A 26,969-nucleotide genomic window follows, 5' to 3' on the forward strand; every position below is an offset into this window, starting at 1 on the left:
AGCTGCCAATCTGACTGGAGTGAGATGAAATGTTAGTGTGGTTTTGATTTGTATTTCTCTAATTGCTAGTGATGTTGAACATTTTTTTATGTATTTCTTGATTGATTGTACATCATCTTCTGAGAAGTGTCTCTTTATTGATTGGGTTATTTGTTGTTTTTTTGGTGTTTAGCTTTTTGGTTCTTTATATCCCCTAGAGATTAGTGCTCTATCTGATGTGGGAGGGGTAAAAATTTGCTCCCAAGATGTAGGCTCTTTATTCACCTCACAGATTATTTCTTTTGCTGAGAAGAAGCTTTTTAGTTTGAATCTATCTCATTTATTGATTCTTGATTTTAATTCATGCACCACAGAAGTCTTATTAAAGAAGTTGGGGTCTATTCCTACATGATGGAGATTAGGGCCTACTTTTTCTTCTCTTAGACACAGTGTCTCTGGTTTTATTCCTAGGTTCTTGATCCATTTTGAGTTGAGTTTGTACATGGTGGGAGATAGGTGTTTAATTCCTATTTGTTGCATATGGATTTCCAGTTTTCCCAGCACCATTTGTTGAAGAGGATATCTTTTCTCCAGTGCATGTTCTTGGCCCCTTTGTCTAATATAAGATAATTGTAGTTGTGTGGGTTAGTCTCTGTGTCCTCTATACTGTTCCATTGGTCTACCAGTCTGTTTTGGTGCCAATACCATGATGCTTTTGTTACTGTTGCCCTGTAGTATAGTTAAGTGCTGGTATAGTGATGCCACCTGCTTTACTCTTCCTGCGAAGGATTGCTTTAGCTATTCTGTTATTTTTCCAGATGAATTTCATGACTGCTTTTTCTATTTCTAGAGCAATTAGATAGATGAAAGAAATCAAAGGGATATGTATAGGAAAAGAAGAACCCAAATTAGCACTATTTGCTGATGATATGATTCTATACCTAGAAGACCCAAAAAATTCCACCAGCAAACTTCTAGAACTAGTAAATGAATTCAGCAAAGTATCAGGATATAAAATCAACACCCATAAATCAAAGGCATTTTTGTATATCAGTGACAAATCCTCAGAAACTGAATGGAGGAAAACTAGCCCATTTACAATAGCCTCAAAAAAAAAAAGAAAAAGAAAAAAAAAAAAAAAAACCTTGGGAATCAACTTAACAAAAGAGGTGAAAGATCTATACAATGAAAACTACAGACCCCTAAAGAAAGAAACACAGACGACCTTAGAAGATGGAAAGATCTACCTTGCTCTTGGATAGGCAGAATTAATATTGTCAAAATGACAATACTACCGAAAGCACTGTACAGATTTAATGCAGTTCCGATCAAAATCCCAATGGCATTCCTCATAGAAATAGAAAAGTCTAGTCTTAAATTTGTAGTTGATCATAATATTGATTAGATGAAGAAGGCAGATGTTACCAGTTGAGAAAACTATATCACATACATATTATTTAGTTTTTACAAATCACTTTATGTCTTTTCATTTTTTTCTAGCTACCTGTTGTTTATTGTTTTATTTTTTAACTGGTTATATTATTTTAATAAGATAATATATGATCTATTACCCTTTTGTCAATTTTATTTATTTCTCATAACTGTGGAATTACAGATGAAATCAAACTTTCAGATGCTAAGTGATTTATGTCCACACAAAATAAGTGAGAACATTAGTCATGTTCTAAAGCACATCATCCTCTTTTCACTTAACAAATTATTTTATAGTATTCTTTGATTATATTACAGTGATATTTCTATTTTAACTTTCTAATTTAAAAATAATCACATGGCTAAATTTCTTTAAGATTTATGCCATTAAAAGTAATCTCTCTCTCTCTCTCTCTCTCTCTCTCTCTCTCTCTCTCTCTCTCTCTCTCTCCCCATCTGTATATGTGTACACACACACACACATATACACACATATATATATTTTTTTCACTGACCTTTTATTTACACAGTAGTAAGGGAGTTCAGAGTAGCAACACCTTGAAGGTTTACCAGAATATTTAAACAGGCATAAAGCATCGTATTTGCTAAAAGTGTAAGAATGTACTGAAAGGAACAGTAACACAGGTAACTGTTGTTTCTGATGGTTTAAAATTGTGCTCTTGGGTTTGTCCTCTGTTGTAACAGGAGGGAACAATTTGCCCTTAAAAATCCTTGGTTTCGAAACAGATATGTTTTCTAAGTTACCCTCACAGAATAATACTGTAGAATAATTTATTACTCACTTGAGAGTTCATGGAAAATATAGTCATCCTTATGCTTCAGACTTTACAGGGTAAAAATGTGTATTTTCAGAAACTGCATAGAAGTTCTCTGGTTGGTTTTTATTTTAATATACTAGAATCTTCTCTTCCTAGGTTGAAAAAAATTGAATATGTCACTTCAGTAGAGATTAGGATAATGCCATTGCTTTCATTTCCTCTTTTTTAGTTGACTGGAACTGATGAAAAGATACTCTTGAATATCTTTAAATCTTTATAAATCTTAATAATTTACTAAGTATATACTATACCACTCTTGATATTATTACATTCTGCGGAAAAGTAGAGGTTGTCAAAATATGTATGTCATCCATTTTCATAACACATAGTGGTAGTGACAGCAGTGAAAATTTCCCCTTGAGCTATACTTTCAGAACACTGCCTGGTACCTTTGCCTGCTTCCTTTTAGTACTCTTTGATTCTACCTTGCTGACAGTACAGTATAAACCCCGGAAGCTAGGATGAGCAATAAGAGGAACTAGTGCTATGACTGTAATAGCAATCCAACAAATGATTGGAAGGTAAAATGAATGGGCTGGAAAAATAGTTTCATGGAATTTTAGAAATGTATATTTCATGGAGATATAATGGGCCCTAGAAACAATTTAGATTAATCTGCTGGTAAAGGCAAGACTGTAACATCTTTCCACTATCCCATACTGTTTTTCTGAAAAGTGAGCTAATATTAGACCTAAGAAGCGGTGACTAGATAGAAGCATGTGTTTAGAAAAGATCATTCATTCATAAATATTTATTGAGTCTTTCCTAGGCTTTTGGGCTATAAAGAGAGCTCATTACCATGTTCCTATTACTTGAGATTGTCCTAGAAGCTCACTAGCCTATAGGCTGGATCTTAGTGGATAAGCTATTCAGTCTTTCACCATTAAGTATGATGTTAGCTTAGCTGTGACTTTTTCATAGATGTCCTTTGTTACATTGAAGAAGTTTTCTTCTATTCCTGGTTCTATTGAGTGGTTTATCATGAAAAAGGATTGATTTTTGTCTATAAATTTTTATGCCCATTGAAATGACAATGTGATTTTTGTCCTTTATTCTACTAACATAGTATATTTCATTAATCCTGCAAGCTTTTTTCTCTCCCCCACCATCTCTCTCTCTCTAACATATTGTATTATCTTTAGTAAGATGATGTTTGATATACTAAACTTTTTTTATGCAGAGAATTGAATCCAGGACTTCATAAATACTAAGTATGTATTCCACCACTGAACTAAACCCAAGACTCCATTTGTTTGTTTGCTGCTTTATTGCTCTCACATGGCTCTAGTCTCTAAATATTTAGACATTAAACGTATGCAAGAAGGTAGTTTGGGGCTGGTGCTGTGGCTCACCGGTAGAGCATTCGTCTCCCATGTTTGAGGCCCTGGGTTCGATCCTCAGTACCACATAAATAAAATAAAGGTATTGTGTCCACCTACAACTAAAAAAATATTATAAAAAAGATGGTAGTTTCTAAATTGAAATATAGAATTTCATTTTACTTACCCTAATGGGACACATTGATTTGTTATTAAAATTAATATTTAATATTAGACCTTGAGCTAATATGAAAAATGAGTGTATTGTATTTTTTGATTGGAATATTGTGTACCATTCCTATGAGCTTCACAGTACAGTAATGAAATACGTAAGCCATTTACCTTAGAAAAAGTTTATTTAGCTCATGATTCTAAATTTTCCAGTCCAAGTTCAGATGGCCACATTTCCATGGGCCTCTCTGCTGGATGGCAATAGCAGGGAGTATGTGACTGATCAGACCTCTCATAAGCCAGAAAGCAAAGAAAGACTGAGAGACAAAGGTCCCACTGTCCCTTTAAGGGCATGACCCCAGCTACCTAAGGATAACCACTTACTTGGTTTATCATGTTTACTTGTTACTAAAAGTTACATTTGGTCCAATTTTATAGTATTAGAACAATCTGAGTTTTTTAGCTACTCATATGTAAAATATGGATAATAAATCTCTTCTATGTTCATTCTCCCAATTTTAAGGTGACTTACGGTAAGGTAAGGTAGGAAGTGACAAATTTACATGTGAAATTCAGCTCTTAACATACATTTTTTTTTTGTATGATAAAGCTTGGTGATTTACACAGTAGGTTCTGAAATTAGATTATCTGGGGTCAGTTTTCTTAACTAACATACAAATTACCTTGGACAGTTTACTTATTGTACCTGACTCTTCTCATTTATTAAAAACAACTTGTCACAGAATTACTATTGTGAAGTAATACATCCATAGTTATTGACACCTATCGAATGTTTCATAAATCTCAATGATGATGATAATGGATGATGGATATAAGGATATCCTAGTTCCTCCTTTATCACTCCCTTCTTAACCAGTCACCCAGCCAACATCATAACAGCAACAACAATAGTCAATTTAGGCAATTGGATACATATTTATTTTTAAATTGATGTATAGTTCTATAAGTAAACAAGCTTTTTGTTTCTGCTCATCAATGTTGTATACTTCTTCCTGATGGTTCCTACTTAATTTCTAGTTTCATTGTGCGTTTTACTTCTATAATTATTTTCCCCTATTGTTTATGTGTCTCAGTTAACTAACCTTAACATTCAAAGTCTCTGCTCCCAGTATATTTTAACTTTGGCTTCTGCATCTCCTCTTCATAAGTGTGACTGTTATCAATGGTGCTTTTTTGGACAAGGACCATGAATGTAACTGTACAAGAAGTATCTGCCATATGACATGGGTCAGATAAATTAACTGGTTCTTCCCAGAAACAAAGATGACTAACAAGATTAGGTAGATATCATAGCTCTGGATAGGCAAGCAGTAGAAAAATTGAGGACACAAAGTTATCTTAGGATGATGGTACCATTTTGAAAAAATTATATTGGAATTCAGAGTTATAAGGTGAGACAGTGTACTAAGATAAGATTTATTGTTAGCTTTGCCTTAGAGTTGATTCATACATGTATAAAAAGTATATATCAGAATAATATTTCTCCATTTAACAAATATATTTATACCATTACTCAATATGTACTCTTCTTTTGATTCATCTTCATTCATTTTAATGTAAAAATTTTTGCTTTTTCATTTAATTATAAAGAATGTATCCATGATATATGGGAATAATATACCAAGCAGATCTTTTTTATAGTTTTTGGCCATTTTCCAATAAGAATTTTAACTCTCAGTGTTGTTAGTATTAGGAAGAACCACATGTACCAGAAGCAGTAATCACCATAGGTGTAAAAGGATGTGAATGTTTGTTTCTGTGGCATGCTGTTTGGTGATCTGATATTCAAAATTGACATTTTCTTATAATGGCACCTTCACTGTAAAATAACATTTAGTTTTAGGTTATATAAAGAACTTGTTATTTAATATTTGTTATTTTAATAAATAACAAATTAGTTTGCTATTAGATTAATAAATCTCATCTTCACAGATTACAACGTTGAAAGTTACAATAATTCTCATATTACAGATAATGGCAGAACTGGCCTATGAACTGACTTGAAATTAGAGATCTTCCATTCTCACTGTGTCTCAGATGTTCCTGTGGCACCTAAAATAAATAAATAAGCAAATTAACTAAATAACTGACCTACCCACCCAGGCATCTTCTCTGGCAATACGTTTGCAGTGGTTCTAGAATTCTAACATGATAACAAGATTGAGAACTCTGTACTCTATAGTTTGTGTTTTTCCATGCTAAAATTTCCCATCATAACTGTAGATGATTGAGAAGGAATAACATTTTTTATGAATGTTGAACTTGAATTTCACAGCCAATATCTTTTAAGATGTGTTTAAACAATTAAGCTAGAAATAATTTTTTCCACTTATACAGGATGATTTTTTTCTATATTTTTATCGATGCACTATAGTTCTACATAATGGTGGGATTTATTGTTACGTACATGCATTCAACATAACCATATAATACGGCCAATATCATCCCTGAGTATTTTCCCTTTCCTTACACTTCTCCCGCTCCATGATTCCTTTCCTCTACTCTACTGATCTCCCTTCAGTTTTCCTGAGATCCCTGCTCCACTTTTTTTTTCCTTTTCCTCTCTAGCTTCCACATATGCAAGAAACATATGGCACTTGAACACCTTAGTTTGGCTTATTTCCCTTTCTGTAAAGCTCTCAATTTCCGTCCATTTTCTTGTAAATGACACTTTCATTTTCCTTTATGACTAAAAAGAACATTGTGTATATATTCCACATTTTCTTTTATCTATTCATCCACTAATGGACACCAAGTCTGGTTCCAGATAAACTGGAAATCTTAAATCTGGGTAGTTAGAGCTGTTTTATTCAAGAGAAACAACTCTGAATCCATACTCAAAGGAAAGGTCATGGGCTAACATCAGAAGATTAGTAAAGTGATATATATTTTGTGATAATATTAAGATGAATATATTTTTTATGATTCTCCATAGTAGCTCACAATTTTTACATTAGTTTTCCTGGTCTGCTCAGAAAAATTTAACTAACTCGATTCATGTAAAAAGAATTTTAAAATATAGTCATTGATGCAAAAATAATTTAGCTGAAAAGATTAGAATTAGTCTCACTGTAATGATCTGTCTTGTCACCTGAGAAAAGAAATGTGTGAACAGGCATGTAGACATTTCTATTGACTTTTGATGTGATTTGCATAGTGCCAATACTAGCAATTTGAAATCTGGTTTCTGTAGTTGCATTTGTACTGGTGTGTCAAACTGCTAATAACAGTAATTCTAGGTTTTGAGTATAAGCTAAGCATACTCAAATCGGTCTGTAAAGTTATGAAATAGAAGTTAATTGTATAAAATAGAAAAAACCCTACTGAAAATAAATATTACCTAGGAAAATGTCTAGAAATCAAATGGGAGAAGCACAAATTGAACCTATGCTACAATTTAATTTTTTATTAAGCCCTAGATTAATAAAATGTCTGTATTCCTGGATTTGAATTTATAGAGAGAGTTATAATTTTATTAAATCCCACCAAAGATTTTTACTTTGGTTACTATTAGTATTTATTAAGTAGTGAAAATTGGATTAGTGTATTAACATGTTAAAATGATCAAGATTATGAAGGTGAAATGTATTTAACTGCACACAGGGGATTCTATTGAGTGTATAGCCTTTTTTGTTCCGTTTTATTGATTAGCATACCTATTATGAATGTAGGGCTAGGGGTACATCTTAGTGGTAGAGTTTGTCCTTAACATGACAGTGACCCTAGGTTTGAGCTCCAGCACTGGGGGGAAAAAAAGTGAACACCTTGGAACCATGTTGCATATTCACATTCCTTCTCTTTTACTTTGTAGTTGTGTGACTTGGGTCAAGTTATGTAATTTCTCTGTACTTCAGTTTCCTTATCATAGGGAATATTAATATATTCTTCCATGGGTTATGAGGATTAAAATATTTAATATAATGAAACATGTTTATAATAATGGGTGGCACATAAAAATGTTATATAAATGTTTTCTGTTATATGAAAATTTTAAAAGGAAAAAAAAGATTTTGGGCCAGAGTAAAATATTTTAACTATTTCGTGTTTTTCCATATTGCTGAATTTAATACTTCATTTTTTTACTAGAAGGATCTATTTTCTTATTTCTTTTAGAACTATAATCGGTGAGACTTCTGATTATCGACATAAACTAATTAATGTGTAGTAAACCTAACTCTAAATCTCCACCTCAGTAAGTGCCCTCTATTATTACATATCAGGTTATCAAAATACTTATTAGTTTGTTATAACTTATCAATTTCTCTAAAGAAAAAAAGGCCACACATATCAAAAACTCCTTAATGGAATTTATGATAGCTTTGGTCGTCCGGGAGTAGAATGTTATTGCCAACATGACAGTGGAGCTGCTGTAATTCAGCTCCAGTTCCTGATTAATGAGGTTAGTGAATTATCTTAATCATTCCTTTTTATATTTGAAATTGGGCTACATCTGGTCTTTCAGTTTTTTTGTATGCATTCACATTTAAATATTTGAACAAAAATTAATATATTGTGGGTTGGAGATAACTGTAATTTAGTTTTAGTCATCATTGTGGAGAGTTGCATGATGTATTTCTCAAAATAGAGTTGCAAACAGAAGGGAATAAGGTTAAAATTTTTTTGGGACTAGATGCTGCATTTAATTTTATTTCAGGGATATTTAAAGTTGTATAACAAAGTCTATATTAAAAATTAATAAAATAAGAATCCTGTTATAAGTAACAGAATTCCTTTAATAGATTACTTTGACCTTTTGTTTCCCTTCCTTCCTTCCTTCCTTCCTTCCTTCCTTCCTTCCTTCCGTCCGTCCGTCCGTGTTGGGGATTGAACCCAGAGCCTCGCACATGCTAGGCAGTGTTCTCTTGATCTGCATCCCCAGCCCTAATGAATTGCTTTGAAATACTACCAGGAAGAAGCCAATTTTCATTTTAAAGTGGATATTGCTTCAAGTTGTGCTGCTTATTTGTTGAAGTAATTGATAATCCCCTTCTTTTTGAATTTACTATATAGAAAGAGATAGAGTAAACAACATTTTATTAGCTCAGGAAACGCTGTGCTTGCAGATTTTAGAACAACATGAGCAGCTCTGAGAATAGATCTTCACTGTAAGTGGCAACAGGCAAGGAAAGATGGTTGTAGAAGGAAAGATGAGAAATTTCTCCAGAAAGGGCTCTGATGAACTCCTTAGATTTGAGGATAGTTTGTGAACGTTGTTTTTCCCCCAAATCCTTAAGATACCTCTGGATTTTGATGAATATTCATGTCAGAATTTAAGAAATGTTTTCATGGAAGTAAAATTCTAAAGATGACAAAAAATTAAGTAAAACTATCATACTAATAATTTGTAATTGTGTAATTTTTTTAGGGTCTGAGTGTTATAGATAAGACGATGCTTTCTAGTAAAAGGAGAGTGTGTACTTTATGTATGTCAGATAGCTTTCCAATTGTCATGTTATAGCAGTAGGACCTACATAAAAGAGTTACCCCTCAGAATTTAGAAGGTGGAAAGGACTGGGAGATATGGTTTGATGTATATCTTATTTTGACAGCTATTTTAATCATTCCGAATTGGATGAAAAACTCTTATTTTAAATGGGGAGACTTTAAGATTTCTCATAACATAAAGGATTGGGATTGCAAATCTTTTGAAATTAATATAAAAGGTATCTAACTTTTCCTTGACTTACATAGCCCAATCTTAGAAACTGGTGAGGGGCAATGTGGGGTTTAAAGACATACACACTTACAAGGAGAAACCTGGGACCAGTTGGTACACCAAACTCTGATAGAAGAACAAAGACCCAGAGCTAGTACAGCAGATTTTTTATATAGGTTTTATCATCAAAAGGTTATTTGTGGGAATGTTTCTGCAAAGCAGACAGACTTGAATGTCGCGGCTCTTGTGGTTGTCTTGTTATGCTCAGAATTCTCTTTCACTGATGACAGGTGTCTGAGCTCAAAGTTAAGACTGATGTGGTTCTGTGCCTTTGCACAGAGCTTCCTCAGGCAGGGCATCACTATAGCAACTAGGCAATCTTATCCTGCAACTTTGTGCAAAAATTCCCAGCACAAGCACAGCCATAGCCACAGCCACAAGGCAGTCAGAGACCATGATATAAGTCACCACTTTCTGCATCTCCCCCTTTTTAATTTTTTAAATGTAATCTATGCATGTCTACTCTGAAGTACAGGAACTAGAACTTGTCCGACAAGCTTGTAGCTGACCACGAGAAAACAACACAGAATAAAGAGCAAGGAAACAAGTCCGAAGAGATACCATGCAGTATGTTTTAGCATGTTTTAATAATTGAAACCATTCAAATCATCTAACAGCTTTTTGTGTAAAACTGGTGGAAGATAACACAGGAATCTTACTTTTTTGCATGACTTGGATGTAACAGTGTAGTTGTAAAAAATATAAATTCACATTGTTATGATTCCAAATTCACAATAGATGTATCTTTATCTTTTCCCAATCCCATTGGGAGATATAGTATGGAACAGGTGTTAGTTACACAAATAAACTAATAAACAACATGGCATCATAATTGTTGTCTGACCTTAAGACTTTGTATCTGATCACCCAAGATTACTACAATAGCCTCTAAGGCATTCACCTTAGTTTCAAGTTTATTATCAATAGTCTGTTGATCCTGGAGGTCTCTTGAAATATTTTGTGCCAAAGCATTGGTGATGGGGAGTGCTATCTACCCCATTTCCTTTTTTTAAAATTAAATATAATCTACTACTTGTTTTTTATCTTGGTCTTATTCTTCCCTTTGAGTAAGGGAACCCTTACTGCTGTAAGGGGAAATGGGCAATGACAACTCTGGCTCTTTCAGGCTGACAGGGGGTGACATGGGGCAAGCAGTTTGGGTTTCCCTTTTAGGAATGTTTTGGGTCAGTCGAAAGGTCTATGGTAAAAGTCTGGTTTGTAAAGAACAGGTTGTAAAGTCATCTGGGAGGTGGGTGCTTCTATCAGAGAAACAAGAAGACATGAGTATTGGAATATTAATATAAAATAAATTGAATATGACCATGAAAATAAGGACTAGCAGTTTTTTTTTAACAAGAGTAAAAACATTTTTAGTTTGTATAATAGCTATGAACCAAGAAACATATTTTTGCAATTTCAGACCTTTACTTAGCTATATATTATATTTCCTCCTTATTTTAAAATCACAGTAATTCTTATAAAAAATGACTATTTCTTTAATTTACTTCAAATGAACTTGAGTGGTTATCCTAACATGGAATAAGGTGAGAGGCAGAGCTTTTTAACTCAAGTGAGGTGGCCTCTTGATAAATCTTAGGTAAGGTGTTTTATTTCTGAAACTGATCCTTATTTCTTCCTCAAATATTATTTGACAACATTTTCATGTATCATTTCCTGGGCCTATATGAATCAGTTAACATAATTTCACATTAAACTGAAACATGAATCAAACAGGCTAAGAGAGCTTTTAACCCCATTTGTGGGAAAGTGGCAAAATTTCTTCATATCCCATATTTTCAACCTTTAAATAAACCAGTCTCTCCTTATTGTCTTCCAAAAATGTATTAAAGTGCCCATCCCAAAGTAAAGAGTAACACAAAATTTTACAACTTATGACAGATTATTTTTATCTAATTATAGAACATCAAATGACATAAATAAAAATTTAAGTTTGCAAAAGACCAGTGTTACAGACAACTTTAGATGTAGAACAACAGCATGGTAAAGTGTTCTCCTAAACCTTTTATTTAAAGACTTATATTCTTGGGGGACATGAATACATCTAATATAAAAGAAACCAGTAGTAGCTTCATAATTACACCAGTCTACTTATATTAACCAAGTTTAACTTTTAAGAAAAATTTAGAATCCATAGTGTAGTATAATAACCTAAAGTGACAGTTGTTTGTAACTAGAGTTACACAAACCTTAATCCCTTTAACAGTTGTTACCCTAAATAATAAAACCCAACAAACAAGAAATTATCTTTTTTTCCCATAATTTTTTAATTTATATATGACAGCAGAATGCATTACAATTCTTATTACACATATAGAGCACAATTTTTCATATTTGGTTGTATACAAAGTATATTCACAAAAATTTGTGTCCTTATACATGTACTTTGGATAATAATGATAATGACATTCCACCATCATTTATAACCCCATGCCCCTTCCCTCCCTTTCCAGCAACTCTACCCTAAGTTTATCTATTCCTCCCATGTTCCCTTCTCCCTATCCCATTATGAATCAGCCTCTTTATATCAGAGAAAACATTTGACATTTTATATCATATTTTGCTCTGTTAGTCCAGAAAATGTTTATTGTAGTCACCAACTAATTTTATATTCCAATCTCTAATTTTAAATAGCTAAGTCTTAATCATGTATCTTACTATATACTACTACTACACTTTTGTTTCATAAGATATTAAGTTAAACTTGAAGTTATTGAGGTTCAAACATTAAATGACATCCATACACATGATGGACTCCAACATCTGCTGCTTAGAATTTGGTGCGGTAAATGTTTCTTAGAAGCAAATGTTTTGAAGTTTAAGAATGAGATATTTTTTAGCAAATGTTTGGTTGCATTAATGTTTATAAGATGTATTTATGTATAAAATATGCTTTTTTTTTAAGGGAGCTCTTGTGAGTGTCTTGGCTGATGATACCTTACACTTATGGAATTTACGTCAAAAAAGGCCTGCCATACTACATTCACTTAAATTTTGTCGGGAAAGGTGAGTATACTCTCATTAAGTATATAGGACTTTTGCTATTCTGTTTTGATGCATTTTCTTTGAATTTTACTTTTTGATCTTTTTTGTGATGAACTTTATGCATAATCTAAAAACTAATTAAGAAACTTAAAAGGATATACAATGAAAGAAAGATTGCTTCCTTTCCAGATCTGTCTTCCTTCCTAGAAACAAGCATATAAATTTCTTTTGTGTCCCTCTAAAAATACTTACTGTGTATAAAAGCAAAAACCTCTCTGTGACTCTTTTTTTTTTCATGACAGAGAAGCCATTACAGTATTCCTTTAGCTTGTTTTGTTTATAACATTATCCAATAGATCCACTTATACCACCACATTTAAATCTTTTGTAGTCTGATTTTTAGTTGTCTGTTGACCTTTATTTTATTTTTGATTTATTTATATGCGGTGCTTAGAGTCAAACCCAGTGCCTCACACATGCCATGCAAGCGCTCTACCCCTGAAACACAACCCCAACCCAATTTTGTAATCATTTTTATAACTATTTACTATTCTGTTGTATAGATAATTTATTTATTCAGTTTTCATCAGTGGACATCAGATGATCATTTCCAGTTGAGTTTGCTTTATTTTGATATTATGTTAAACATATTTCTTTATTCATATGTCCAAAAATCAGCTAAATTTTTAGAAGAATAAGAGTTTGGTGAAAGAAATTAGTTCTAATATAACTTATGAACTTTGGGCATTGATTAAAAGACTTTTTTCATGAGCAAGCACACATGAAGACAACTTTGAGGCAGTGAAGCCAAAGTTCGGGTATTTGTGGTCAGATTTCATTTCTGTTCTTACTAACAGTCAATGAAAGTGGTTGCATGTTTAAGCTCTTTATTGCTAGCATTCAAATGCAATCTGGGCCTACATGACAGCACACACTGGTTAATTCAATCAAATACCTATTCAATTTAAAAGGGAAAATATTTAGATGAAAATATAGTAAAATGTGGAATTTCTAAAACATGTTTGGAGGACTTTCGATTAATCAATTTTATAGGTCAGATTTTATAGGTGTTCCCTGCCTCTTTATCCTTTTGGAAATTTAGGAAATCAGGGAAATATGACCCATAAAATTATAAGTGATAAACCAAATGTATATCATCCTAATGTCTGATATAAATTGAATCCATTTACTGTTTTACAACTGCCAAAGATAACTTTTCCAACCAACTATCTTTCATCTTTCCAACTATATATTTTGAAATTTATACAGATAATATATGCATTAATGGCTACAATAATTGTCAATATTTCTAGCACTTTTCTGAAAAACTACACAAAAATAATAAAATGCTGTCCAGTGACAATAAGAACAAGACAATTTGACTTGCAAGTTTGTTAAAAGATGATGTAATCTAGCTTCTAATTTTTATAGATGAATATTGGATGAAATTGGATGATAGCATATATTCCATGGAGATTTTTTAAATTTAATATTTATATCATGTTCTCTACAGAATGTTTAAAATGAACTCTAAACAACATTAAATGATTAGATTTGTTATGAGGGAAACTCAGAAAAATAAAATAGAATAAAAATAAAAGACTTTTTTCAACCCAGGTTTTTAAAGCATTGTTCCACATGTGTTCTTATAGAACTTTTAAAGTTTTCATTTTTTATACTTCATTGTAGATTCATATGGAACTTACTTTGGCATGAAATAGAGCAAGGATATAGTCCTTCCCCTGTAGCTTATGAGACATAGTTTTTTAATGTGGTGGGGTTTTTATGTTTATGAGTGTGATACCTATGTAGTTGTAGTTGGCATTAAAGGTATATTCTTTTTATCTTTTCCTTCCTGTTTTAATTTTTTTTCTTTGGTTAAGGACCAGACTATGTTCCTGGTTTGGTAAAATATAAGTTAGTCCGTGAGGTCAATCTATGAATATGGGCTTCTGCCCCCATTGGCCCTGTAAATTAGGCAAGCTAAAGAGACTTCTGAGAATTGGACCCAGTTCAGATTTTTCCAGTTAACACCAGAACATGTCTACATTATGTGGGGATGGTGGTGGCAGGAGGTCAGGTCAGTAGCAGTTTGCTATTGGTTTACATCTTGTTTTGTAAGATAAATCATCTGAGTTAGTTGAGTCATGTCTCTACTTGTAGGAGAAAGTCAAAAGTGAAAGGGAAGTATTAGAAGGAGAGAATGGTGTGGTATGGGAAGAAGATCAAACAAAAAATCAAGGTTCAGTTGTTTACTACTTGCTGGGAATCAGGCCAACTTCTCAACTTATGGGCAGAGTCCATTAATCTGTTTACCAGTGGTACCTCAGGGCAAGTTCTATACCAGCCTCAAATGGAGTGGAGCATGTGGGGATGGGGTGGGCATCTTGGTCCTAGTGTATATCCTCTTGTCAATGTCATACTAACTGCTGGAAATGGAACCAGCTTCTAGCAGAGTAGTCACCTGGTATGGTTTTGCACCCTACCTCTAAGGCATTCAGGTGCTATCTCAAGACACTTTTCATTGTCACAGGCTGGGAACAGGAAAGTGATGCTATTAGCATCTAGTGGGTAAAGACCAGGGATTCTGCTATACTTGCTGCACTGCCATGGATAGTGGCCACAACAAATAATTATTTGGTTCTAAATACAATTAGTATAAAAGTGATGTTATTTGGTTAGTGTTGTGCTATAGAAGTTCTCTTAAACTGTTTTTCATGGGAGAGATTCTACCAGGAGCTAGAATTGCAGCAAAAGAATATCTCTGATTCCTTGTTTATCAGAGACATGTCCATATTTCTCACTGGGCACAGGAATGGCACAGTATCTTGTCCAAGTTCATAAATATACTCACTGCAGGTTATCATGCTAAATATCAGGGGAAGGATCAAACCTCAAGGAGACCCACACTCAGGAGTTGATGATGGTCAGAAATTGAGTGCATCTTACTAATATACTACTTCTAAAGATGATCTCCAAGAAATTCCAGTAAACAAGGATGGGGAATAGTAAGCCATTCTGTAGGGTGTCTGTAGGCATAGCTTAGCAAACAAAAGCTGCCTTTTCATGAAGTGCAGGAAAGTGGCTCTTGTTCTCAGTGGATGAAGCCCTATGGTGTCCACCACTTCCCTTTGGGGTTAAGTTGCTATTAGCCAGGGCACAACTCTGTTGTTGTTTATAATGGTCCTAAAACTTACAAATGAAATGAGCTAATGAATTTCCCAATTTTGAGCCCTGTAATTTGGTCACTTAATTTGAACAGGAAGCTGGTTCCTGTTCAAAGTTCAGCTCCCCTTTGGTCTTCATGAAGGCAGTAGTAAACAAGAGACTGTAGGAGGAATAACTGATTCTTAAATAACTCCTCTGGGTGGAATTGTCTATAAGGCTACAAATTTGTATGGTAGTGGATGAACTTAAAATGCCAAGGAATGGGCCCTGGTACTTCATTGACAAACATTGTTAAATTTTCTCAAGATGATGATTTCTTCACATGGCTGAAAGAATAAAGTTAGTGTTCAGAGGAATCTAGTTTTCCTCAATACTTGGCTGCAAGTGGGAAGGGAAAGGAGAGAAAAAGCTTTCCCTCAGCTCTTCAGACTTGTCTATAGTAGCAGTACTTGTTTTGCCCCTTAGCCTGAGCTCTGTGGCATGCAGGGCTTTGAGTAATGCCCTGGTATCTATACTCTGATGGAAGCCTTGTGTCAGAGCAAGTAGAGAACAAGGGGAGAATCCTGTCACCCCTGCCCATCCTTCCTTTCTTCATTTGTGGGAATCCACTTTACTTTTTTATACCAGTGCTTTATATTCAGTATTTAGATTCTTTTTCAGTTAGGATGTATTCTGTGCTGTGCTATGTCAATATCTCACAATCTCAGTGGTTTAATACAATGATTTATTTTTGCTTACTCTGTATGTCCTTTCTGGCTTGCTGGAACACTGTTCTCATTGTTGTCTTTGCTCTGGAATCCTAGCTGAGGACAGCCAGTTTTTAACATGTTAAGAGTCACCATAGTAGAGGGGAAAAAAGAATGTGCTAAAGCACTAGTTTTTTCTTGGAGATGTTCATCTTTTCCTTTCTCATTTCAAGGAGCATATCACATGGCTATCCCTGATTTCAACAATATCCACAGGAAAAGAGAAGACTAGGTTATTTTTGAATGGTTATAATGACTATCACACTGCTCGTTTTTGTTGTTGACATAGAAGCACAATAAAAATAACTTAGTTAATTTCCCCTCATTCCAGAATGGATTTGGGCTAACTAAGTTAAATTACTGTGTTTCATTCTTATGCCATTTTGCATAGTTACTTTTAATGGTAGGTAAGGTAGAGGAAATCTTATTATAAAAGGTTATTTCATAAGATTCTGAATAATTATTAACTTAAAATTAAGTGTTTTACTCATTGTCTTATTTTCATATGTAGTCAGATTTTATTTTGGTAGAAATATCTATAAATATAATAGAAATTATATGTAATTATTTAAATTTGGATTTTTTTTGTCACAGGGATATTTTTGTTCCAGTTTTTTAAAAAAATGTGTCATATATACACAATGGAATGTTACTCAGCAATAAAAGAGAATAAAATCATGGCATTTTCAGGCAAATAGATGGAGTTAGAGAAGATAATGCTAAGTGAAGTTAACCATTCCCAAAAAATCAAATGCCGAATGTTTTCTTTGATATAAGGAGGCTAATTCATAGTGGGATATGGAGCAGCAGGAGATGGGAAGAATAGAAGAACTCTAGATAGGGCAGAGGGGCTGGAGGGGAAAGGAGGGGGCATGGGATTATCATGTGATGATCATTATTATCCAAAGTACAGATATGAAGACACGAATGGTGTAAATATGCTACGTATACAACCAGAGATATGAAAAATTGTACTATATATGTGTAATGAGAATTGTAATGCATTCTGCTGTCATATATAAATAAAAAAGGAGGTAAAATAATTGAAAGGAATTAAAACATTGTCAGTATGAAATAAAATCTCTGTGTATTTCAAGAATGCTAAATTTTGGGAAAGTAAAGTTAACATTGATTTTAGCTTGGAAAATATAAAAAGAATTTAAAATAAAAATTCATGATAAAACTATTTATGATAGGTTTGATATTTAAATAAATTTGAAAAATGAAATTCTTTTTCCTTCTTCTTTAGGCTATTCACTCTGTTGCTTGGCATCATGAAGGAAAACAATTTGCAGTCATTCAGATGGTACCTTGACCATCTGGAATGTGAGGTCCCCTGCTAAGCCTGTACAGACAATCACACCACATGGTAAGAATACCTTGATTTTAAATACTTCTTGGATTATAACATAAACTCTTTGTTTTTTGAGTTTGCTTTTGTTTTTGTCCAGTTTTTAATGAATATTGTATTTATTTAATATTATATTTCATCTTTTGAATATCATTTCTTTAGTAATCCAAAAAGCAAATGGTCTTTTGAGTGAGGTAGGACTCTAAGCTTTTGTCATCTTAAAGCTATCACTTGCAAGTTGTCAGTGTTATATGAAACAATGTGCTTGAAACAGGCGTACCTCTATAGGATGAATTTTATACATTAAATTTGGGATTTGAGTGTTCCCAGTTTATCCCATATTTAACGATTGACTGGGAAGACTCTCAGGACTCAGCATATAGTCATATTGCAATTGTGATTTATTACTGCAAAAGAACATAGAGCAAAATTGTCAAAGGGAAAAGGCACTTGTATAAAGTATGGAGAAAAGTAAGTTCAGTCTTCCAAGAGCCCTCTCCTCATGGAGTTATCTTGGACATACTTCATCATTCTAGCAGTGAGTTGTTGTTACCACATGTGAGAAATTTTATCTATCAAATAAGCTCACCTGAGCCTGTGCGTTTTTATTGTTTGTCATATAGGCTTTAGCATGTACCAAAATTCCAGATTCCCAGAAGGAAAGTAGAGGTTCAGCATAAACTACTTTCTCTGTTCAACAGTGAGGCACAGTGATCCAACCGTATCAGTCAGGTAATAATGGGAGCTGCCTCAAAAGGCAAAGTCCCAGAAACCAACCAAAAGGTTAATTTGCAAGTAGATTTTTCTAGGGATAGCAGTCTCTGGCCTGCTGTATTAACTTTTTTTTCTGTATAAATAGGATTTTAAAACTGCTATGAAAATTGTACTAGGTTATTTATTAAAGCTGAATTAAGAAGGCCTCTTTTCATTTTGAATCTATATTTTTTGGATCAATCTGAATTCTCCATCCCTAATCCAAGAGAATTCTTCCTGAGAAATTTAGAGAAATTACATTTAAAGAAACTATTATAAACTGATAATAATAAAAGAGAATCTTTATAGCTATTGCTAATATTTCATTTCTTGCTTTAAATATAAATAATCACTTTCTAAATATTCTGAGTTATTGCTATATTGATATTAAAGAAACAGTAAAATTAAAAACAAATTTTATCTGTCTGTGGCAGTATGGGTTTTTAGGCTTCTGTTCCTGTGAGAATAGCAATTCTTGACATCAAGATATACTTTACCATTGCTCTGTAATAAAAATCATCTGCTGGAAAAACACTTACTTTAATAAATTTGCAGCAGGGCTATTTACAAGTGAATCTAGAATATATCCCTTATGATAGTAGGTTCTAGTTTTTCTTAGTGTATTTTTCTTCTTTCTTTCATTAATGCCTAGGTTCCTAATCTTGTTGATACTCTTGAAAATTCTCATAAGTCTTAGAATCCTCTAACCCCACTGGGAAATCTAGAAAATTTAGAAAACCCAAAAAGTAGAGATAAGGGCAATTAGCTCAAACACCTTTCCTTTCAAATTCAGAAGAAAATATAACTAGTATCAAGGATAGTAGAAATATATAATGATGTTATTGCATCTTGAAGTTTATCTGTTTTTTCTTTCAAAGAATAGTACTCGGACTGGAGGTGTAGTTCAGCAGTAGAGCACTTAACCTAGCATTTGCAAACCCAAGGTTCAATCCCCCGCATTGCAATATTGCAATAAAAAGAAAGCGCTAAGTGCATTTTCTCTTTGAAACCATAGTTGCTATAGTGCCCAATCACCCCTAATTATTCTATGGTGTGTGTGTGTGCGCGCGTGTATGCACCCTCCATATATATATATATATATATATATATATATATATATATATATATATATTTTTTTTTTTTTTTTTTTTTTTTCCTAATAAAACTTTCTCCTCTCAACAAGTTTTGTCTTTTATAAGAAAATACTGCATGTTCATTAGATTTGGTTGCAATGTTTCTTCAGTCTTTAAAATCTGGAACAGTTATTGAGCCCTTTTTTTTGTTTTTAACTTTCATATCAGGTAAATTATAAAAGTTATAAAAAGTATTAAGCACTTATTTTGTACATAAATGTGCTTCAGTTTTCTCATGATTACATTCAGGTTGCACTTTTTGGCAGCATATCCTAGAGAGATAATAATGTATTATTTTTTAAAAAAATTTTTAATTATTTTTTTTACTATTTCTTACATACATGACAATAGTGGAGTGCATTACATATTCATAATTTTTTGCATTAAAATGTTCAATACACCTTTATACCACAGTTTATCAAATCTCTGTACATATGTTATGTTGACACCAAATTTACATCTTCATACATGAATTTTGTATAATGATGACCGTCTCCTTCCACTGTCCTTATTATTTTTACATCTTCTCAAGCAAAACCTTTTGTGTGTGTGCTCTTGGGAATGGAACACAGGGCCTACCTCATGCTAGCTAAGCACTTTACCACTGAGTTCCACCTCTAGCCCCCAAACTTATTTTTTCTTTCTCTCATATTTGCAGTATCTTTTGATTCCTTGATTAGGAATCTGTGTGCTGTGTCTCTACTATAAACTTATTCTTTTTCCCTTTGAAATTAAGTATTTTTAATTTATATTATCAATAAGGATGTTGATATGAATTAGTTTCTTTGAGATTATGTGCATACTGCTACTCATCAGACTTTTTCCCTCTAATTTTGGTATCTATTGATGTTTCCTTGATCAATTATTACTCTAATATTGCCAAGTAATAACTTTTTTTTAAATCTAATCTTGTTTTTGTTTTTTATACTACGAACAGGTCTTTAAGAGCAGACTTTATAAGTCATATAAGTCAGTCTCTACAATGTTTGTAGTGTGTTAGAAAAGGATCATTAGCTAAAATTATTTTTAAACCAGTAAGATAAAGAATATTTGACTTACTATCTTTTCTCAGAATTAGAATCCAAACAAAATGTAAATATGGCTTTTGTTGTCCAATATAGTAGTCTAAATGTAGGTGGTCAGAATTTTATTTTATTTATTTATTTACTTACATAAAATAATGTTTGATTTGTATGCATATTTCTGTTATGCTTTGTTTTTTTACAATGTTTCTGAAGTGACTATGCTCTATTCTGTTGGAAGAATGGCCTTTTAGTTGCATAGCCAGACATTTAGTATTTTCTGATTCCTTAAAGTGTTATATTATTTTGTCAAGGAATATTATTATTTTTTAAAGTATTCGGTAAATATTTTAACAAAGACCTTTTGAAATAGGCATAAACTAGAAAGATAATGTCACAACTAAGGTGATTTAAAAAAAAAATTATAAAAACCGAACTACAAAAAATCGAACTACAATAAGGTATGAATTTGTCATACTGTTAAAATTGTTAACAAAATGTATTCACTCCCAGTTTATAGAATTTTTTGAGTTTAAAAGTTAAGGAAATTTTTATTTTATTATATTTTAAAATAATTTCTAAGTGTTAACAGCAAGACTGAGTATAATTCTAGTTTTTATTTTCTATGGAACAGACTTGATAAACTGGAGACCCTGAAGCAGGAATACCCAAATAGTAGTATCTGGATTTTAGGTGTAACAGAGGCCTTTATGTGCTACACATAATTTGTACAAACTTTTATATATATAAATTGGATACAAAAATAGTTCTCCCTTTTCCTAGGGGAATGCAGTAAATGTACCATGGTGAATAAATATAACTTTTATAATCCCCAAAAGATAAAATAGTGTTATTTTATTTTATACAAATAATTCATACTTTTAAAATATGAATTCTAAGAGTTCTATTCTTGTTTATTACTTACTTATTAACTTATTGTTGATGGTATATAACCTACTAAAAGAGTTTTGTGTTCACAACTGAGTTCCATTGCAAAGTCATGTCCATTTTGATATAGTAAAGTACAGAGATATGATTTATATATCTTGTTGTGGTATGTGTATCTGTTCTTTACATATGATATTTGTGATACATAATTTTCAGAATAACAACTATCTGTTGATGAATTAAAATTTAGTTCTTTTGGGGCTGGGGTTGTGGCTCAGTGGTAGAGCACTCACCTAGCACGTGAGAGAAACTGGGTTCAATCCTCAGTTCCACATAAAAATAAATAAATAAAATAAAGGTTAAAAAAAATATATAAATTTAGTTCTTTTTTTTCTCATTGTTGTCTTCTATTATGGTCTCTTGATCTTAATTTTAGCCAAACAGCTATGGCAAATTACTTTAAATCTACTAGACTTTTAAAATTTTGTACATTTTTGGTTTTTTAAATTTAAACCTACCTAATAGTTATTCAAGTATCTTAGTCTTGGAAAGCATTTATAGTATTACCTTGATAGTCAGGAACTAATTGAACTCCTACTAGTATTTTACTTTAATGTTTATTGTTACAGGGTTTCATACTTAAAATAGGTCAAAATAGCCTTGAAGAATGTGTTCACAAGATTTATTATTACATTAGCCTAAAGAGATTTTAACTCCAAAAGACACACATGTGGTTATAGACTTTTAGTTCCATAGTTTTTGGTTCTGTGAAGTTGGTTAATGTTTCTGAACCTCATTATTCTTATGTATAAATAGAGATAATAATGAAAGTTAATATGGCCTCTTCACGTGGTTGTGAGGATTATATATGTTCATTCAATAAATATTTATTGGTTCCACTGTATGATAAGTACTATTCTAGGTATGAATCATATAAGCAATATGTAAATAAAAGTACCTGGAAATTATTAGGTGCTATAAATGTGTGATTCTAGTAAATACAAATCTGGAAGGATAGATTAGTTTTCAAAAATATAGTTCACAAATATTATTTATTTTTTCTTATTGATGAGTTATTTGGTCTAAGAAGTATGTAATTTTCAAAGAAGTTTTAGAAATGCTAAATTAAATTTTTATTCACTATAAAACACAATAGGTGATTTTTGACTCCTTAAACAAAATGTGATAGCTCTCTTTAATCCAGTTTCCATGATATCAAAAAACATTTCCTTGGCAACTAGAAAACCTGAAACCTATTCTAACCTTGTTACATATGAAATACATTGTGGAGATAATTTCTATTCTCTGGGATTTAGTTTCATTATATGTTAAATGGCAGGATTGAACAAGATGAATTTTCTTTAATTTTTTTTTCTTAGTTGCTGATGGACCTTTGTTTTATTTATTTATGTGTATGTGGTGCTGAACCGAGCCTCCCACATGCTAGGCAAGTGCTCTATCACTGAGCCACAACCCCATCCCCTGAATAAGATGAATTTTAAGGTTTAAAATTTTATGAATATGTAAAAAGTAAGCAGAAGTTAATTTATGTAGATTCTGCAAAGTCATTTCATCTTGATGAAGTGTGGATTCTGTATTTTTGTAGGGGTAGACTCTGCTGCTTTCTTTTGGTCTGTTTTTCTACTGTGACAGATAGGCTTTCGTTATTCATTATTTACAAGGAATAACTTGATGGCTCATATTCTTAACCTTGAAGTTGTGACCTTGTTATGTGTTTTGTTGGGCCAGTGCCCCACATGAAGCCCTGGGGATGATATGTAGCAGAATGAGATTTTCTGATTGTCAACTTTGCCAGAATCAGATGATTCCCTAAGGAAATGGAGATCCTAAGCAGTCAAAATCAATAGATGTCTAAAATAGAAAATGACATTTTAAATTTAGTTTCTAGAGCTTATTCATCAGTACAATCAATTTACTTATCAACAAGTAAACCAAGATTGGGGAACTTTTATTAAGAGTCACTAAAGAAAAAATAGAATCAAAGTTTAAGAAAAATTCAAGTTAGGATGAAATATACACAGAATTCTGTTTGTCTACTTTTAAGATTCATCTGAAGCATAAAATAAATCCATACTTTAGTACTTTATAGAATTTAAAATTTTCTCCAGAAAGGACTTACCACACTTCTTAGCATCCTTAAGTTAGGTTTTTATTTAAAGGCAAAGGATATAATATAGCAAGAGAAAAGAATGCAGATAAGCATTCTGAAACATCCCCTATAAGCAGGCTCCCCATGGCACTTACTGACACACAATGGTTATGCTGAGTATCCAAGTACATCCACCAAAATCTGGCTTCTGGATAGTTCCAGGAGAAACTCAGTAAGGCCTTTTAATTGATACATCCAATTTGCCTGTCAGTGCCCTGAGGGTTAACAAGGAAGTTTTAGAACTTGAACACTTCATCAAAAATCCCACCATCCTTAAATCTTAGCTAAGAATCAAAAACCAGATATTCAGATATATCCAGTCCCCAGCTTTAAATCAACTCTTTCTCCATATATATTAAGAGAAGTTCACCCTCTGTCCCTGTTTCAGACTAATATTATTAACATCAACAGTGTGATTTTCTAGTTTGTCATTGTATTTTTTTTAGAAAATCATTGTTCAATAGAAATGTAATGTGAACTGCATAGATTAATTTTAATTTATTAGTAATCATATTAACAGTAAAATGAAAGTTAAAATTGATATTATTTATTTTAACTTTTATTTAACCCCCGATATGCAAAAGTATTATTTTGTCATGAAATCCAGCATACAAAATTGAGATATTTCACAGTGTTTTTTGTATTAGGCCTTTGAAATATAGAATACATTCTACAGTCACAGCACATTTTGACTTGGACTAGCCCAACAACAAAATATGACTGGTGGCTACCATTTTGGACAGCTGCTCTACACTGAAAAAGCAAAACTACAATATAATAACTGTGTCAGTTAGAAAATGTCCTGTGTTCTAATTGGCAATATGAAAAACTTAGTAATTGTTTTTGTCATTGATCTTCATTCTTTTTTTTTAAATCAATCTTTATTCATTTAAGAAACATTTTACTGAGTATCTCCTATGCACTAGAGATTAAATGCTGGGAGTAGATTGCCCTTAAAGAGTTCATAGTCAAATAAATGAAAATGATCTATAAACTTATAACTATAACAATAAGATGTGAAAACAAAGAAATAGTGGTGTTGTTTTGGGTTAAGGGTATAGAAATAGTTTACAAATTCAGGACATAGGAGTGGGGTCTTAAGGAAAGGGGTTCGATAGAAAACAATAGGACAAGGTTGTTTTAGTGAAAAAATACAAAGTCACAAAGATGTAATCATAAGCAGTGTTTTTGGAAAAGTGTTAGGGTTTAAAATTTGTTTGAGGTAAAAGCAGGAAATGAAAAAAAAACTGTATAAAGGCAAGATTATACATCAAAGTATGCTACAATGTTTGAACTTCATGATGGAAGCCTAGTAAATGAGTTTACAGTGAGGAATACACAATTAGCATCTTGGAAAATATCACTTTAAATAGTAGTGCATCAGGTGACCTGAAGGCAGAAGAGGTTGCACAATAACTAAATGCTTACATTAATAAACAGTTAATACTGAAGATTTCAGTTGTGACAGAGGAAATGGGAAGAAATAGAAATTCATAACTGAAATTCTGGAATTACTAGAGCTCAGACCAGTTCATGTGGCAGAATATCCATTGTGGTTGGTAAGTGGGCATAGGAAAAGGATATTTATAAAACGAAAAGAAATTGTATGTGGATGGCATAAAGGTTTATGTGATTTATTAAGTTAGATTTTATAATTAGTCAGATCTTTTCAGGGACTTGTTAAGGCAGTTCTCAGGTAGAAGAAACACCTTGTTGCTCCACTGGTCTACAGCACTTAAGTAAAATGACACCTGGTGAATGAAATCTGGTAATTTTCTAAATATTCTTCTATTTATCTATGACTTATAAAATCATATCTAATGCCTTATTACTTGGTTTCAAAATAGTTAGTGTGAGAATACAGATGAATAATTTAATCTTTCTGGACCAGGAGCAGTAATCAGTAACATGTTTTTTAAAACATCTTAGTTGGAAAAGTATCAGAATATGCCAGTCTAAAATACTCACTGGTTTCCAAGCAATATTAGCAAAGAATGATAACTAGAAAAACAGCCAATTTTTTTTTAATTTATGCAGATAATGAAATTACTAGAATTTTTAACTGGAGAAAAAAGGTTAACTTTAAAGGAACAACAATAAAACTAGCTTTCAACTGTATTACAAGTCTAAATGCTAGAACACAAAGGATCAACATGAAGACTGAGCAAGAAAAAATAATTTTATACCTAGCCAGGTTTTATGCAAGATATGCAAATACCATCTTGCAAGAGTTCAATAAAAATACCCTTTAATGACCTTCTTAAAAATTGTTCTAGCTACTAAATCACTGAATATTGAAATAAGTTAATGACCTATTTCTGAATAAAAACAAAATTTTATATAACATAATAATTTTGAAAACAAATGTAAAATTGGGTCTGTGATACCAAATAATAATAAATAATGACAATTATTATTAATTTATTATTATTATTTAGGTACTAGGAATTTAACCTAGGGATACTTTAACACTGAGCTACATCCTTAGCTCTTTTTAATTTTTTATTTAGAGATGGCATCGTTGCTTAGGGCCTTACTATAAGTTGCTGGGGTGACCTTGAACTTTTGATCCTTCTGTCTCCACTTACTGAGTCTTTGGAATTATAGACATGTGCCACTCATAGTGCCTGGCTTATGAGTCCAAATTATACCAGTCTGACACTTTCATTAGAGCTTTATAATTTTTTTTTAGAATTTTATTTATACCTTTCTTTTTTCTTATTTTTTTCTCCTACCTCAATAGTCAAGTTTTCCTTCTACATTCCTTTCCAGTCCTTACATCTTATCTACCACTAATCACTTCTTGGTTCTGAAAATTGAGCTTCCTCTTGGACATTCAGGGTCCATTGAACCATCATTTCTTCAGAAGGAAGGAAAGTGACGATCCTAGGATCTTAAATTAAGACAAGATTATATGTTTTACCAACAGATTATAGACATATTTATAAAAGCCATATAGTACAGCTAACATTTCCTATCAATGGGAAAACAATGAAGTCTCAATAAGTAGTGCTTGCAGGTACATAGTTATGTCAAAACTCATTATATACTTAAATTTATGCATTTCCTTGTAGATCTGTTAAAACTCAAAACTATTGTAGTTTTTCAGTCTCTTCACTTGTTGTAGGTTTATTCATATTGTCTATTTCTTTTTGAGTCAATTTTAATAATTTTGTGTTTCTACGCATTTATTCATCTCCTATAAGGCATCTCATTTGTTGACATGCAGTTGTTCATAGATTTCTTTACAGTTCTTTAT

The 26,969-nt window shown here is 32.3% G+C and overlaps 1 protein-coding gene across 1 annotated transcript in view; it reads left to right on the forward strand.

Annotated features, from left to right (window-relative positions):
* LOC308640363 (syntaxin-binding protein 5-like) overlaps positions 1-12,806 on the forward strand; it is a gene marked incomplete at its 3' end in the record, with an annotated part of 38,150 nt that extends 25,344 nt beyond the window's left edge. Inside the window, exons 4-6 of the mRNA XM_081312298.1 lie at positions 8,078-8,159; positions 12,400-12,500; positions 12,782-12,806. Coding sequence (XP_081168424.1) covers positions 8,078-8,159; positions 12,400-12,500; positions 12,782-12,806 — 208 coding nt within the window. The remainder of the gene's footprint in view (positions 1-8,077; positions 8,160-12,399; positions 12,501-12,781) is intronic.
* Positions 12,807-26,969: the final 14,163 nt, after the last annotated feature.

Source organism: Spermophilus citellus (assembly GCF_964194105.1).
Source record: "Spermophilus citellus genome assembly, contig: SCAFFOLD_180, whole genome shotgun sequence".
Lineage (NCBI taxonomy): Eukaryota > Metazoa > Chordata > Mammalia > Rodentia > Sciuridae > Spermophilus > Spermophilus citellus.